Consider the following 13,514-nt stretch of genomic DNA (forward strand, 5'->3'; position numbering starts at 1 on the left):
GCACTGGTTTTACCTAGTGGCGCTATCCTCATCCAGTATGTAGACGATTTACTAATCGCCGCGGATACTGAAAAGATTTGCAAAGAAGCCACATTGTCATTGTTGCGAATTTTTGTCTGCCTTCCATCACAAAGTGTCTCTCTCAAAGCTGCAATATTGTCGACAAGAAGTGACCTACTTAGGTCATCTCTTATCGAAGGAGGGAAGAAAACTGACCCCAGAAAGAATTCAAGCCATTGCACAGTTGAGTGTGCCAAGAACACAGAGAGAAGTGCGTGCTTTCTTGGGCATTACTTCATACTGTAGGCATTGGATTCCTAATTTTTCCTTGTTGGCAAAACCTTTGTTAGCATTAACATGCAAAGACACACCGAATCCTATCCCATGGTCTGAAGAGTGTCAGAAAAGTTTTTGGGAATTGCGTAATGCATTATGTTCAGCTCCTGTGTTGGGTACCCCTGACTACAGCAAGCCTTTTACATTGTATGTTCACGAGAAAGATGGTTGCGCATTATCAGTGTTAACACAGCCTTTTGGCGACAGACCGCGTCCATGCGCATATTTTTCATCAACCTTGGACCCTGTAGCGAGGGCATTGCCAAGTTGTCTGAGAGCCACAGCTGCCGCAGCTATGTCTATTCGACAGTCTGCTGGCCTAGTAATGGATAATACATTGATTGTTATGGTTCCACATGCTGTGGACACATTGTTAAACAGGACCAAGACGCAGCACTTAACTAGTGCGCGATTATCTGGATATGAGCTGACACTGTTAGCAAATCACATACACATAAAGAGATGCAACACGTTGAATCCAGCTACATTATTGCCAATTCCAGCAGATCTAGATGAGATTGAGCAACATGATTGTCTGTTCAGAACAGAAGAAGAGACGAAAGGGAGAGTAGATCTCAAAGATACTCCCCTGACTGAGTGTGATGGTACCTTATAGGTGGATGGTTCGTGTTTCAAGCTCCCGAATGGTGATACGACTGCTGCATATGCTATTACTACTTTGCACACGATTGTGGAAACTGCACGTGTGCCACAAAATTCGGCTCAAGCAGCAGAATTGATTGCCCTTACGAGAGCATGCGTGTTGTCTGAAGGAATGAGAGTGAATATATATACGGACAGCCAGTACGCCTTTGGCGTGGCCCACAGTTTTGGGCGAGTATGGAAGGAACGTGGGTTCCTGACTTCGCATGGAGCTAAGATTCAGAATGGCAAGTTGGTGAATGATCTCCTTGAGTCACTGACCCTACCGTTGCAAGTTGCGATTATGAAATGCAGTGCGCACAAGAAAATCACTGATGATGTTGGTCGTGGTAATGCGTTTGCTGATGAAGTCGCGAAAGAAACAGCAAGAGATGTAAAGACTCGAATGTATGTTGCAGGCCCTGCAAGATGGGTTAGTGATGTTGGAATGTGTGAAAACACAATAGAAAGTGTAAAGTCCCTTCAAGCTGAAGCCACAGAGAAAGAGTTGAGCAAGTGGAGAGAAAGTATGGGTAAGTTGGATGAGAATGGTTGTTGGGTTGATTTGTCAGAACATAGGCGATGGTTGTTACCTGATGCATATGTGCTTCCAGTGGTCACGATGGCACATGGAATGGCACATATCAGTATGAAAGGAATCTGTAAGTTATTGGCTCCAGTATGGCAGAATGCTGGAATTCCCAAGTGTGCAGAGAATGTGGTCAAGAATTGTATGGTATGTTTGAAGTACAACCCTGGTAGGGGAACCCCAACTCCAGCTGGTCATTTTGCGCCTCCATCATATCCATTTGAAGTTTTGCAGCTAGATTTCATTCACATGGAAAGGTGCAACAACCTGAAATATGTATTGGTGGTTGTTTGCGCTTTTTCAAAATTGATAGAGGCCTATCCCCTAAAGGATAATACTGCTTTATCCACAGCCAAAGCCCTTGTGAAAGAATTTTTCCCCAGGTTTGGAATGCCAAGAATGGTGTGGAGTGATAATGGAAGTGAGTTTGTGGGTAAAGTGATGAAGAATGTGTGTGAGGGACTAGGTATAAAGCAAAAGTTCCACGCTGCAAATCACCCCCAATCAGCTGGATTAGTAGAGCGCTACAACGGCGCTCTAAAACTTAAATTGGCCAAAATCCAGGCGAGCACCGGTCTTAAATGGCCTGACGCTCTGCCTTTAGCACTCCTATCCACAAGAATGACCATACACTCACGAGTTGGACTTAGTCCTTATGAGGTAGTTTTTGGCCGCCCGGCCAATGTATGGGGTGTGCCAAGACCTACGAAATTCAGTGAAATCGAGCATCCAGTACTGCTTGATTACTTGTATGATTTGACGGTTAAACTGCGTGTTTTACACCAACAGGTGCATGATACTCTCCCCCCGGCCTCTGAAGCTCCTGGACACCCTATCGAACCTGGCACGTGGGTTTTGGTGAAAAACTTCCAGCGCAAGAGCAACGATGAGCCTCGTTGGATCGGCCCTCATCTCGTACTCCTATCTACAAGATCAGCTGTTCGAGTAAAGGGGAAGAAGAACTGGATCCACGGCGCCCACGTGAAGAGGATCCCTTTGCCTCTGCCGTATAACCAGTGGGTCCAGGAGGGTATCGCAGACTCTGAAACAGATACTGTACCTCGTTTTGTGCCGTTCAGTGATGCACGCATAAAAGGCACAACCTCAGCACAGCAGAGTGACGATATTTTGCAAGAAGCTGTGCCACCGTCAATTCGACTGAACACTACAGAGCCTGAACTCTTGTTCCAAGATCAAACAGTACCTGGCCGTCTCCGCTATAATTTGAGACCAAGGCCTATGGACAAATAAATATTCTTTTCCTCACCTTTTTGTTTTTGATACCATAGCTCTCCCATCTGAAGGACTTTCTTGCTTTTTGTTTTTCGAACTACCATCCGGGTTCAGCCGCAGGGTCGCGGTGCCAAGACTTTGGGGTACAGGCCGGAGACGTTAGGTCAACGGTTCTGGTTGGTCTAGGGCGGTCCCTGGACTAACAGGCGTACTCCTTAGCAGAAGAAACTCACCCGCCGCAAGCGGCACGATTAGAGGATGGAGTTTTTTAAGATGGAGAGACCCGCTGAGGAAATGAACTTTAAAGCAAGAATATGTAAAATAATGAAAAGCAAACGTTTTGTGTTTTTATGCCTGTTTGTATTATGTAGTATGGTAGTGTTTACTGTAGGATTTGTATTCTTCTCCTCTCAAGAGCCCATTGAACCCACTGTACAGCCTATACCTCCTTCTACTGTCTCCTCACACTCTTTTCACCCTCTGCCTGAACATGAACAAGCCAGACGATCAGAATTTGTAAACAACTCATTTATTCAGCTCCTGCATCAGCACCAACTAGTCATGAATACAACCAATTGCTGGGTGTGTGGTTTAATGCCACATACCATTAACAAGGGTATTCCTTATCTAGTGCTGCCATTTAGTTACAATGGATCGTCATGGGCATTCCAGACCATGTTTCTCTTTGCATTAGATGCCTACTCCCCGCGACAATCGCGTTCCATCAGACCTAGCACCAATAACAAAGCTTTAATGAAAGGAGTTGCCGATATGAGCAGAGATATCGATGCATACTCATCTATTCCCAAAGAAGAATTGAGAGCTTATGTAGGGTGGAACGCGACGGGGTATTGTATTAGTCTGGGTGAAAGACAGCGAAAAATCTCATCCCCAATCTGGGTCGTACCCCACATAGGTCGGTTCTGTTTGCAAGGTAATGGTCAGAATCCTAGAGCTCAACTGGGAAGAAGTGACTGTACTGAAACGTACACTTTTCCATCACAGTTTTCCCCTGCGTTTTTGGCTGCCAAGGGTACATATTTTATCTGCAATGACCGAGCATATACATGGTTGCCCCCTGATTTCTCGGGCACATGTTATATTGCAAATCTGCTACCGCCGACATTTACTGCTGCCTCTGACTATCACAAGACCAGAGTTGTGAGAGGCGTGATTAGTAAGGAAGATACTGCCGGTCAGGAAGCGGGAGACTTCTTCTTGGGTTTCTTGCCGTTTTGGGGACCTATGGTTAATAGTAGGAACCTGAGACAGCTGACTCGTGTGGTTGAATCCACTGTTAATGTTACCGCTGGTGCCCTTGGTAATTTGACAGCTGAGCTCCAAGCGGATCGCCTCATGACTTTGCAGAACCGCATGGTTCTAGACGTCATACTTGCAGACCGCGGTGGGGTATGTAAGGTTATCCAATCTAGTTGTTGCATTTTCATACCAGATAACGCTCCAACAGTTTATCAAGCCATCTACAAACTACATAAAATATCTGAGTCCATACACGTGGATAAAGGAGATTGGTCACTGGTGGGGTGGTTCTGGGAACTGATATCTGCCTGGGGTTGGAAAGTTCTGATGGTCATTGGAATGATCTTAGCCATCCTTTTCCTGTTCTGTCTGTGCATTCAGTGTGCTCCTGCGATATGTGGCCTCTGTGCTACATTATGTGTAAGGAAACCTGTATCGAGGGACGAGCTAAGTAATAGGATGATGCTACAGCAACATCTCCATGACTTCGTGAATATTGACCCAGACTCGGATTGAAATGAGTATAGTTATTGCCTATGTAAGGGCAAAAGGAGGGTCTGTCGTACTTTAGAATTTGGGACCGCGTAGGAGGCAGGGCCCTACCCCTGTCTATCCCGGTATTAGTGAACCGCGAATGGTTAATGCGGTATGTACAAGTGCTTTGTGTAACGTTTTAGCTATGAATGCACTGTGTATACGTTATTATACATCACTACGTGGGTTCCATCTTAGAGCGGTGGCCATCTTATGGTTGCCCTCACATAGGCTACATAGCATGAAGCAAATACGAGCCTTTTAGAGCACATGTGCTTTCCTTTGACTTCTCTGTGACCTGGGCAGCTTGGCTCCGCTGCCCCAGGTCAGTCCGGTCTCACGAGTTCCCCGTCCTCTGGCCACCTGTGATTAGCATCAGGGCTTGACACACCATAAAGCCTTTACATTAAACACGAGCCTCCAGCTAATCTCTTTCGCATCTGACTGTTCCTGCTTTATGGCTTGTTTTCCAAACAGGAGATGCTCATGTTTATTGGGGCCTATCGATATCTGATGTGGGATCTGAGCCTTGCTGGGTAAATAATTGCGGGCTGGCTTAACTGGAATGTGGGATGGTCATCATGACTCTGCCTTTTCGTTTGTAATGTATACATGTAATGGCCATATCGTAAACCAAGGAATGTGTGCCTGAAGCAGGATATTTTGTATTTAAGGAGAAGCCCGTTTCTGTGATTTTTAGCAGTCTCCTGAGAACATACACGCTTTTGTACTTCTAGGAAACCTGTAATTGGTCTGCAGCCAATAAACTGATCTTTGACTTCACCCAGAAGACTCTGTGTTTCTGTAGGTCTGAAACAGGAAGAACCCCGAAGTCATAGGGTGTGTTCCCCTGCACCGCTGGGCTTAAAATACCCAGTACTTCACTGGAAAGGAGGAGGTAGCTAGGGATAGATTGCATATTTCCGTGATGGGATCCACTAGTTCTATTGCTAGCTCTGACAGCACATATGGGGGAGCTATATCGGACGGGGACCTGACTTGATACATTTCAAAAGAGGAAGCACCTGTTCCCTGGTGAACGTTGCGAAGGTCTCCAGCTTTTCTATGGAGGCATTTTCTATGATTGGGATGCTTTCCCCATTGCCTGATCCCTGCTCGAAAGAGTCAAAAATGTTATCTATTTTATTTTTGAAGTGAGTGGCTATATTATCGCAAAGTTCCTGCGAGGAGGGGCACGTGGGGGCTGCTACTCTGGGGGTGGTGAATTCCTTGAGAATCCTGAATAGTTCTTTCGACGAGCCCTTCGCCTCCTCGATACGAGTGGCTAATAAAGTTCTTCTCACAGTGTTACAGTTTTGGAGATAACGCCTATGTGCTGACTTATAGGCCAGTCTATCTACTTCCGTTTTTGTTTTTCTCCAATTACGCTCCTTAATCCTGCAGGCAGCTTTCTCCAGCTTTAAGCTGACCGAATACCAGGGTGCTGGGCTCAATCTCTCATAGATTGTAGTTGTTTTACTAGGGGCGATTTTGTTAAAAGCCCTAGTGACCTCTGCCTCAAGATTTCCTAGGGCTACATTGATATCTAGACCTTCGTTACCCATAGGAGGAGAAAAGACAGTACTGAATGTTTTAGGTGTTGTTTTTCTCCATTGCCTGCGTGTGACTCTCCGTCCTAGTGGTTTTTCCCTGCTATTAGGCGCCGAGAAAGAAAAACTAAGGGCCATATGGTCCGACCAATCAACTGCTTGTGGAGGTTCAGCGTTCAAACTGGAAATGTTGGTAAAGATATTATCCAGTGTATGGCCTGCTAAATGGGTCGGGCAAACGACTTTAGGCCGCAAGTCTATCGCCTCCATAGCTGCTAGTAGGTCGGTGGTGTCTGTATTGGCATCCATGTCAAAATAAAAATTTAAATCTCCTACCAGGAAAAATTCTTTTGTTTGTAAAACAAATGAGGCAAGAATTTCTGGTAGGGAGGCACAGAAAGCCTTCTTATTTTCCCCAGGGGGGGGGGGGGGTGATATACAACTGCTGCTACTACCTTGTGGCCTTTGACCGGTTCAATGGCTAGAATCATCAGCTCCAGTCCGGGAGATGATACAGTGTGCAAAACTTTAGGATTAAATGTGGGCCGGGTCGCTATGGCTAACCCTCCGCCTCTTTTTCCCATTCTATCTAGCCTTACTACCGCGTACTCTGGGGGGAAAGCGATGGCTAGAGAAGGCGCGGAATGTGTGTGTAGTCATGTCTCCGTGAAAAGGCAAATGTCGGGTTTATGATCATCCAACAGATCCCAGACCTCTGTGGCATGCTTGGATAAGGACCTTGCATTAATATATAGCCCTTGAAAGGTGCTACTGGGCATCCTATCGTTGGAAAAGTCTTCCTTACAGATCCCAGACCTCTGTGGTATGCTTGGATAAGGACCTTGCATTAATATATAGCCATTGAAAGGTGCCACTGGGCATCCTATCGTTGGAAAAGTCTTCCTTAAGGGTCATGTTGGTCAAAGAATGATTTCCAGGGGAGGTATATAGATTCCAAGAGCCTACTACTCCATGGGGCTGACTGACCAATAAGTTGCAGCAGGGGCGACAGTTTATAAAGGCTCCAGAGTCCAGGCAAAACCTACCATCACACTGTAGGCTAGATCTGCTGGTCCTCATCTTCAACAGCGACTCCCTTGCGTAAGTTAGGGGCAACATATTAGTGACCCTAGAGGCTAATTTACTCTGATCTTTGCGAAGGAGTCCAAACTCTGCTCGGATTTCCTCTATACGGGACTCAACAGATGTGCGTGAGGTCTCGATGACATGTAGTATAGCGCTTAGCTGATCTTGGGGTTTTGGAGTTACAATGTCACCACATTCCAGCCAATTCAACATTCGTGGCGCCAGTGAGGTGACAGGATTGTCTTCTGGTACTCTTTTGCCTCCCATAGTGGCCGTATCCTGAAGACCTCAGGTAACGTCCCTAACAGACTGGGGTATTAGGCAGTTGGAGGGTCTACGGTGCCTCCTACTTAATAATGCAACTACAGGGATGCCACAATTAGCTGGAAGTGGGGTGTGCAGTGTAGTTTTAGGGTGAGTGCACCATACAGGAAATGACTTAGAATGGAATGTAAAACAAAATAGATATCAATATGAGCTGCAGGATTCCAGTCTTCCAAACGATACATTAAATACCTAAAACAAGTGTTCAAGGTTCTTATCAGGACTCATTTAATATATTTTCAGTGCTTGAATGTGTGCGGGAACGTTGAGTAAATACACATTTAAATTTAAAGAGCATTCTTAAGAACTGAAATTACATTTAAAACTTCTGAAACATTATTATAAGAAGTTCCACTTTTCTAAGTAGATCTCAAATTAATACATCAAGACTATGAATGTCTCAGAGTTCTGCTGCTGGTTTGGATCCCCCACTTCTGGAGCACGTGCTGTCACTTTGGATCGCGGGTTGCCCTGCGGGTGTGGTTTTTTGGTGTTGTTTTGTTTCAAGAAAAGGGAACCGTACTGTGGGCTTGGAGCTGTGTGGCCTGCACCATTGATTACTCCTGTTTCACTGCTCTGCACTGCCGAGAGACTTTTACTATATGTATGCAATATGCTTTTGTCATTCTAGCGGCCGGCCGGGTGGTTGTAGGCCCATACCTGTAACTTTTACAAACTGCAATAAACGGTTTCAAAAAAAAAAAAAAGACTATGAATGTCTCCATTAAAACAATGCTCATTATAAGTTCATCTTTAAACATATCAGCATGTGTTCTATTAAATTAAAGTAAAACATTTAAAACTTCACAGTGTAACCGTGTTCCCAAATAATGCATGGGACAGAAAAAGTTTATGTTTATGGTTTTCAGAAAAGATCCTGTCCTGGAGAACAACATTTCCAATAAATCAAATGAAAGTTATACCAAAAAGTAAAATCAGTTCAAATTCTCTAAAGTACCCCAAAATGAGAGCAAAAATGCTCCACTAAATATCATTTAATATTGGCATCTTGGGGGGCACCTGAGGACCATTTTGGCAATATATGTAGGTAATCTGTCAGATAAATGAGTGGTTAGAATGAGGTTTTTTGAGTGAGGACCATAGGTGGAACAAAAGGGGGAGAAGACCATTCACAATTTTGAACACTTACTACACCATACATATGACTGATAAGGCCAATGCCCAATAGAGCTTGGGAAAGACAGACAGTGATTAGTTAGAGATGTGCTTCTTGACTTATTTTTCTGTTGCTACCACATTCTACTCCCACAGACCTACCTGGTAAGTTGGTGGCGTTAATGCATTGTTTCTGAGTCACATCAAGCACCAGAGGGGGACTGCAGAAACAATGGTAGGACCCCGGTGTGTTCACACATTCCCCATTCTGGCAGGCATTTGGGTTCCCACACTCATCGTGATCTGCAAGTGGAGAGAGGGAGAGAATAACAAGTTACTTATCTATGATAACGCCCCCTTCTGCAGATACTCTATTCAACCGCAGGCTCCCCACCTTGTTAATACCCCCTCCAAGTGCAAGACTGGGTCTGGAGATTTTTTTTGGGCAATTCTCTCGTGCATCTGTAGGTGATGTTGTGTTACTCCATATCAGATCTGTCCTGTCCTGTCTTGCTGGGTGTGACGTTGAGGCCCCTACACAGTCACAACCTCCATGTGCTGATGTCAGTTTCTTTCTTATATCTGTTCGTGCCACTGGAAACAGAGCCTTAGTAATCAAATTGTACCAGTGTGCAGGTTGCTAAGATTGAATCTTATTAGCATAGAGTTGAAGAGTACATTTCACAGAATGGGGTAGAGGGTGGGTTGGTGAGGAATCAGCAGTGAGATATAGTATAATGTATACACCAGAAACAGTGTTACCAAAGGTAAGCAACTGATACATACTTTAGACCACAGATTCCTCACTATGTGAATAGATATCAAAGTAGTACCTCCCCAGGTGATGGATATGTAGAATGGCTCATACCAGGAAATCCTGCAGGACAGATGGGGCAAAAGGCCCCTCGTGCCAGACCTGGCAATCCATGCAACAATGCTTTGTGAATGTGTGAACCGATGCCCAAGTAGCAGCCTTGCAGATGTCCAAGACTGACACAACACGTACCAGCACAGTGGTAGCAGTCTTTTCCCGGGTAGAATGAGCACGCATTCTTTTTGGAGGCTGTTTCTTGGCCAATTCTAAGCAGATTTTGATATTTTGATAAACAGGAATATTCGTCCTGAGATGGTTCACTTCTGCAAAGCTTTATCCTTCTTTGCCCCAGAGAACCCCACAAACAGCTGATTTTCCACTTGATGGTCCTTGGTACAATCAATATAAAAGAGCAGAGCTCTCTTTGGGTCAAGGGGATGAAGTCTCGCCTCCTTTTAAGATGGATGAGATGGGGCAAAGAAAGCTGGCAGAGTAATGTCCTATTTGGAAAGGTGTAATAACTTTTTGGAGAAATGCCTCTTTAGACTTTAGTTCAGGCTTATCCGGGAAGAAGGTGGTATACAGTTTTTGGACAGGCAGAACTTGAAGTTCACTCACTTGACGAACTGATGTTATTGCTATGAGGAATGCCGTCTTTAAGGTGAGCTGTTGGAGATGGTAGCTGTGCATTGGCTCAAATGAGAAAAGTGAGAACCAGATTGAGTTCCCAATGTGGCATCGCAAATGGTTTTGATAGGAACATATAGATCAGCCATTCTAGAAGGTGCATCACGAAAGGCCATTTGAATAATTACGACTGATTGGATAAATATATAAGGACTGAAAGAGCTAATAAATAACCTTTAGCTGTCTCCACAGCAAGACGTTGCTGGTCAAAGGATAAACAAAAGAGTAATATGTCAGACAACTGTGCCTGTAAAGGTAGGCAATTTCAGGGCAAAAACCAGACAATAAACTCGTCACAGCTTCCCACATAGATTGTTTTAGTTGAGGGATGCATGGCTGCCAAAAGACATTTTCCTCCTTGGTAAGGGAGATCAAAAGCTGTCAACTGTCGCCGTTCAATATCCAAGCATGTAGGTTTAGGTTGTGCATGTTAGGGTACAGGACTCTGCCCATCTACTGTGACAGGAGGTCCTCCTGAATGCAGCAGCGGCCTGTGCAGGTAAGAGCGGTAGGACAGGGTGGGGGGGATTTCGACAGATGATGATGAAGGAAAATGAATTAGGGCCACATGCATCAACGAGAAAACTGCTCGCAAACGGGCAGATTAGCAGAATCTGCCCCTTTGCGACCGGTATTTTTGCATTTGGGATGCATCATCCCAAATGCAAAAATCGCAATGTAAGGAATCTCTAAATAGCGATTCCTTAAATTGCGATTGCATTTAAGGAATCCCAAATTGAGATTCCTTAAATGCAATGCATTAAAGTTAAAAAAATTAGCGATTTCGCTAATAGGGGGAGCAAATTACCATGAAGTTGAACTTCATGGTCATTTGCAAAAACTTTGAAAAATGCACTTTTGTGCATTTTTCAAAGTTTCATGTTGCGCACACACATGCCCTTAGAGCATGTGTGTGTGCAACATATGTGCACAGATCAATTTCAGGGGTGCAATAGGGTGTCATTTTGACACCCTTGAAATTGCATGAGCAATTTGCGAGTACCTACTGGTACTGGGTACTGGAGGCCCATAGGAATGATTGGGACGGCATTCCTTAATTGCGACTCGCAATTTGCGAGTCACAATTAAGGAATTTGTAGGAATCGCTATTTTTATAGCGATTCCTACATGCATAGGCTTTTGCAATTCTTTAATTGCGATTCCTTAAAATTCGCAATTTAGGAATCGCAAAAGTCTTTGTTGATGCATGTGCCAGTTAGTTATTTAATTTTCCCAGTGGTCATCTGTCGAATAACCCCCAACCCAGCCCCACTGCTCCTACCTGCACAGGCCACTGCTGCCTGAAGGGGCAGCCAGATCAGACAACAGATGCTCACGGCTAGAAGTACTGGATACAACAGTCTCCTTGCCCAGTTCTGAGCCACTAGGAGGATTTGGGTCCAGTTGTTCCTGAACTTCATCAGAACCTTGGATAAGAGAACTTTAGGCGGGAAGGCGTACAGGAGTCCTGGGTTTTAATCTGAGCGAACAGCGTTTCCAAGTGAGAACCACCTTGGGAACTCCAATGTACAGAAGCTGGGAAACTGCGCTCTTGCCAGTGGTTAAAACATTGAGTAAGGGTTCTCTCCATTGTTGGAAGATGCTTTGTACCACTTTTGAACGCACCTGCCATTTGTGATCCACTAGGCAACGTTGGCGTTTAATGATCCTGCCAGATGCTGTATGGCCAGGGAAATGCCCTGATGACTCCACCATTTCCAGAGGTGCAAGGCTTTATTGCACAGGAATCACAAGCCCTTTTCACCGGTTTGTTGTAGTACAACATTACAGTGGTGATGTCCATGAGAACTTGCACCCTTTCCCCCTTGATGGACGGGAGGACTGCATTCCAAGTCCAAGCTAGTCGCACAGAATGGACAAGTGGTCCTCAGGAGGCATTGTAATGTGGGAGTCATGTCAGGAGGAGTGGAGAGGGAAGTGAGGGTGTATCCATTTTGGATGATGTGGAGCACCCATAGGTCTGAAGTACTGCTGTACCACCCCTGGAGATAAAAGGTGATTGAGCCTCCTACAGGGTGACTGACAGTCAACAAGGGCAAATTAAAGTGGTTTTGTGGTGTCTCCAGAGGGGCCAGGGATTGCCTAGTTTGATGCTCCTGGGGTCAGAACGCTGGTGCCTGGAGCCGAGACCTGTGTCTCGAAAGGCCTGGAATATTTGCTGTTGCTGAGACAAGGTTTGACATAGCCACTACTGGACCCCTCTTCCGAATCCTGGAAGGGGCCAAATTGTAGGGGGAACTGCCAAATAGGCAATGCAAGCCCAAGGGAGTTGGTAGCGTCCAAGCTCAAGCATACAACACATTTCGTTGCGTCCTTACCATCATGTATGATCTGTTGAAAGTTAGTTCAGAGGCCATCTGGTACTGCTGGGAAGATGTCCCCCACTATGTCCCACAACGCTGCAAATAATGTCCAAGGGGGCAGCTGAAGTTCACAGAGCATGTGGCGAGGCTGGCAGAGGCAAATATATGTTTGGCAAATGTCTCCATGCTTTCTGACTCTATCCAGCAGGTTGGTCAGAAACGTGTTGGGTTTAGTCTGCAGGTAGTGGCCTGCACCACCATACTTTCTGATGTGGGGTGTTGCAGGAGAAAGGCTGAGTTTCGAGGCATAGGCCTGTGTCTCCTGGCTATCTGCCTATTAACAGGTGGGCCAGATCCCAGCTTCACCCAGGAGCCCAGCAGTGTATTGGTTTAGGCCTTTTTAAACAGCAGGAGGGGTTACTGTGAGTTCTTCACGTGAAGTAGGACCTCTATTAGGACATTTGCTAAGACCTTAGCGGTAGGCAATTGAAGGATTAGGACCTCTGCTGCTCTCTGAATAACCAAGGCGAAGGAGGCAGACTCTTTAGTCGATGGGTCAGGAATGGGTGAATGAAGGCCAGTGTCAGAGGTGGTATCAATATGACTGGCATCTTGAAGGTAAAAAGATAGATTTTCGTCGTCATAAATTTGTGAATTATCGTCATCAATGGGGTTAGGCAGTCAGTAGTGTAAAGGAAGTGTCTCCGAATTGTAAGTAGCAAAGGGGTGAGGAGAGCTGGCTCCCTGCTGTGGAAACTCAGGAACACACGTGTACTTTTTTCAGCCTGAGACCCTTGTAGGAATTGCCCTGTGATTGTGGGCACCTGGAGTCCAAGTTAGTCTCAGCGACGCTGTGTGCGTGTGCTTTGTGCAGCATGAGACCTTCATGAAGATTGTCCTGTGATCGTATGCACTCGGAATCAAAGTGAGTCTCAGCGACGCTGTGTGCGTGTGCTTTGTGCAGCCTGAGACCTTTATGGGGATTGCCCTATGATCATGTGCACCCGGAACTCAAATGA

General features: G+C 45.4%; 1 protein-coding gene across 1 annotated transcript in view; it reads right to left on the minus strand.

The window, feature by feature from the left end:
• LTBP2 (latent transforming growth factor beta binding protein 2) overlaps window positions 1–13,514 on the minus strand; it is a 1,878,832-nt gene that overhangs the window by 171,886 nt on the left and 1,693,432 nt on the right. The window contains exon 29 of the mRNA XM_085626762.1: window positions 8,833–8,973. Within this exon, the coding sequence (XP_085482888.1) occupies window positions 8,833–8,973 (141 nt within the window). The remainder of the gene's footprint in view (window positions 1–8,832; window positions 8,974–13,514) is intronic.

The sequence above is a fragment of the Triturus cristatus genome, chromosome 9 (assembly GCF_964204655.1).
Source record: "Triturus cristatus chromosome 9, aTriCri1.1, whole genome shotgun sequence".
In the NCBI taxonomy this organism is placed as follows: domain Eukaryota; kingdom Metazoa; phylum Chordata; class Amphibia; order Caudata; family Salamandridae; genus Triturus; species Triturus cristatus.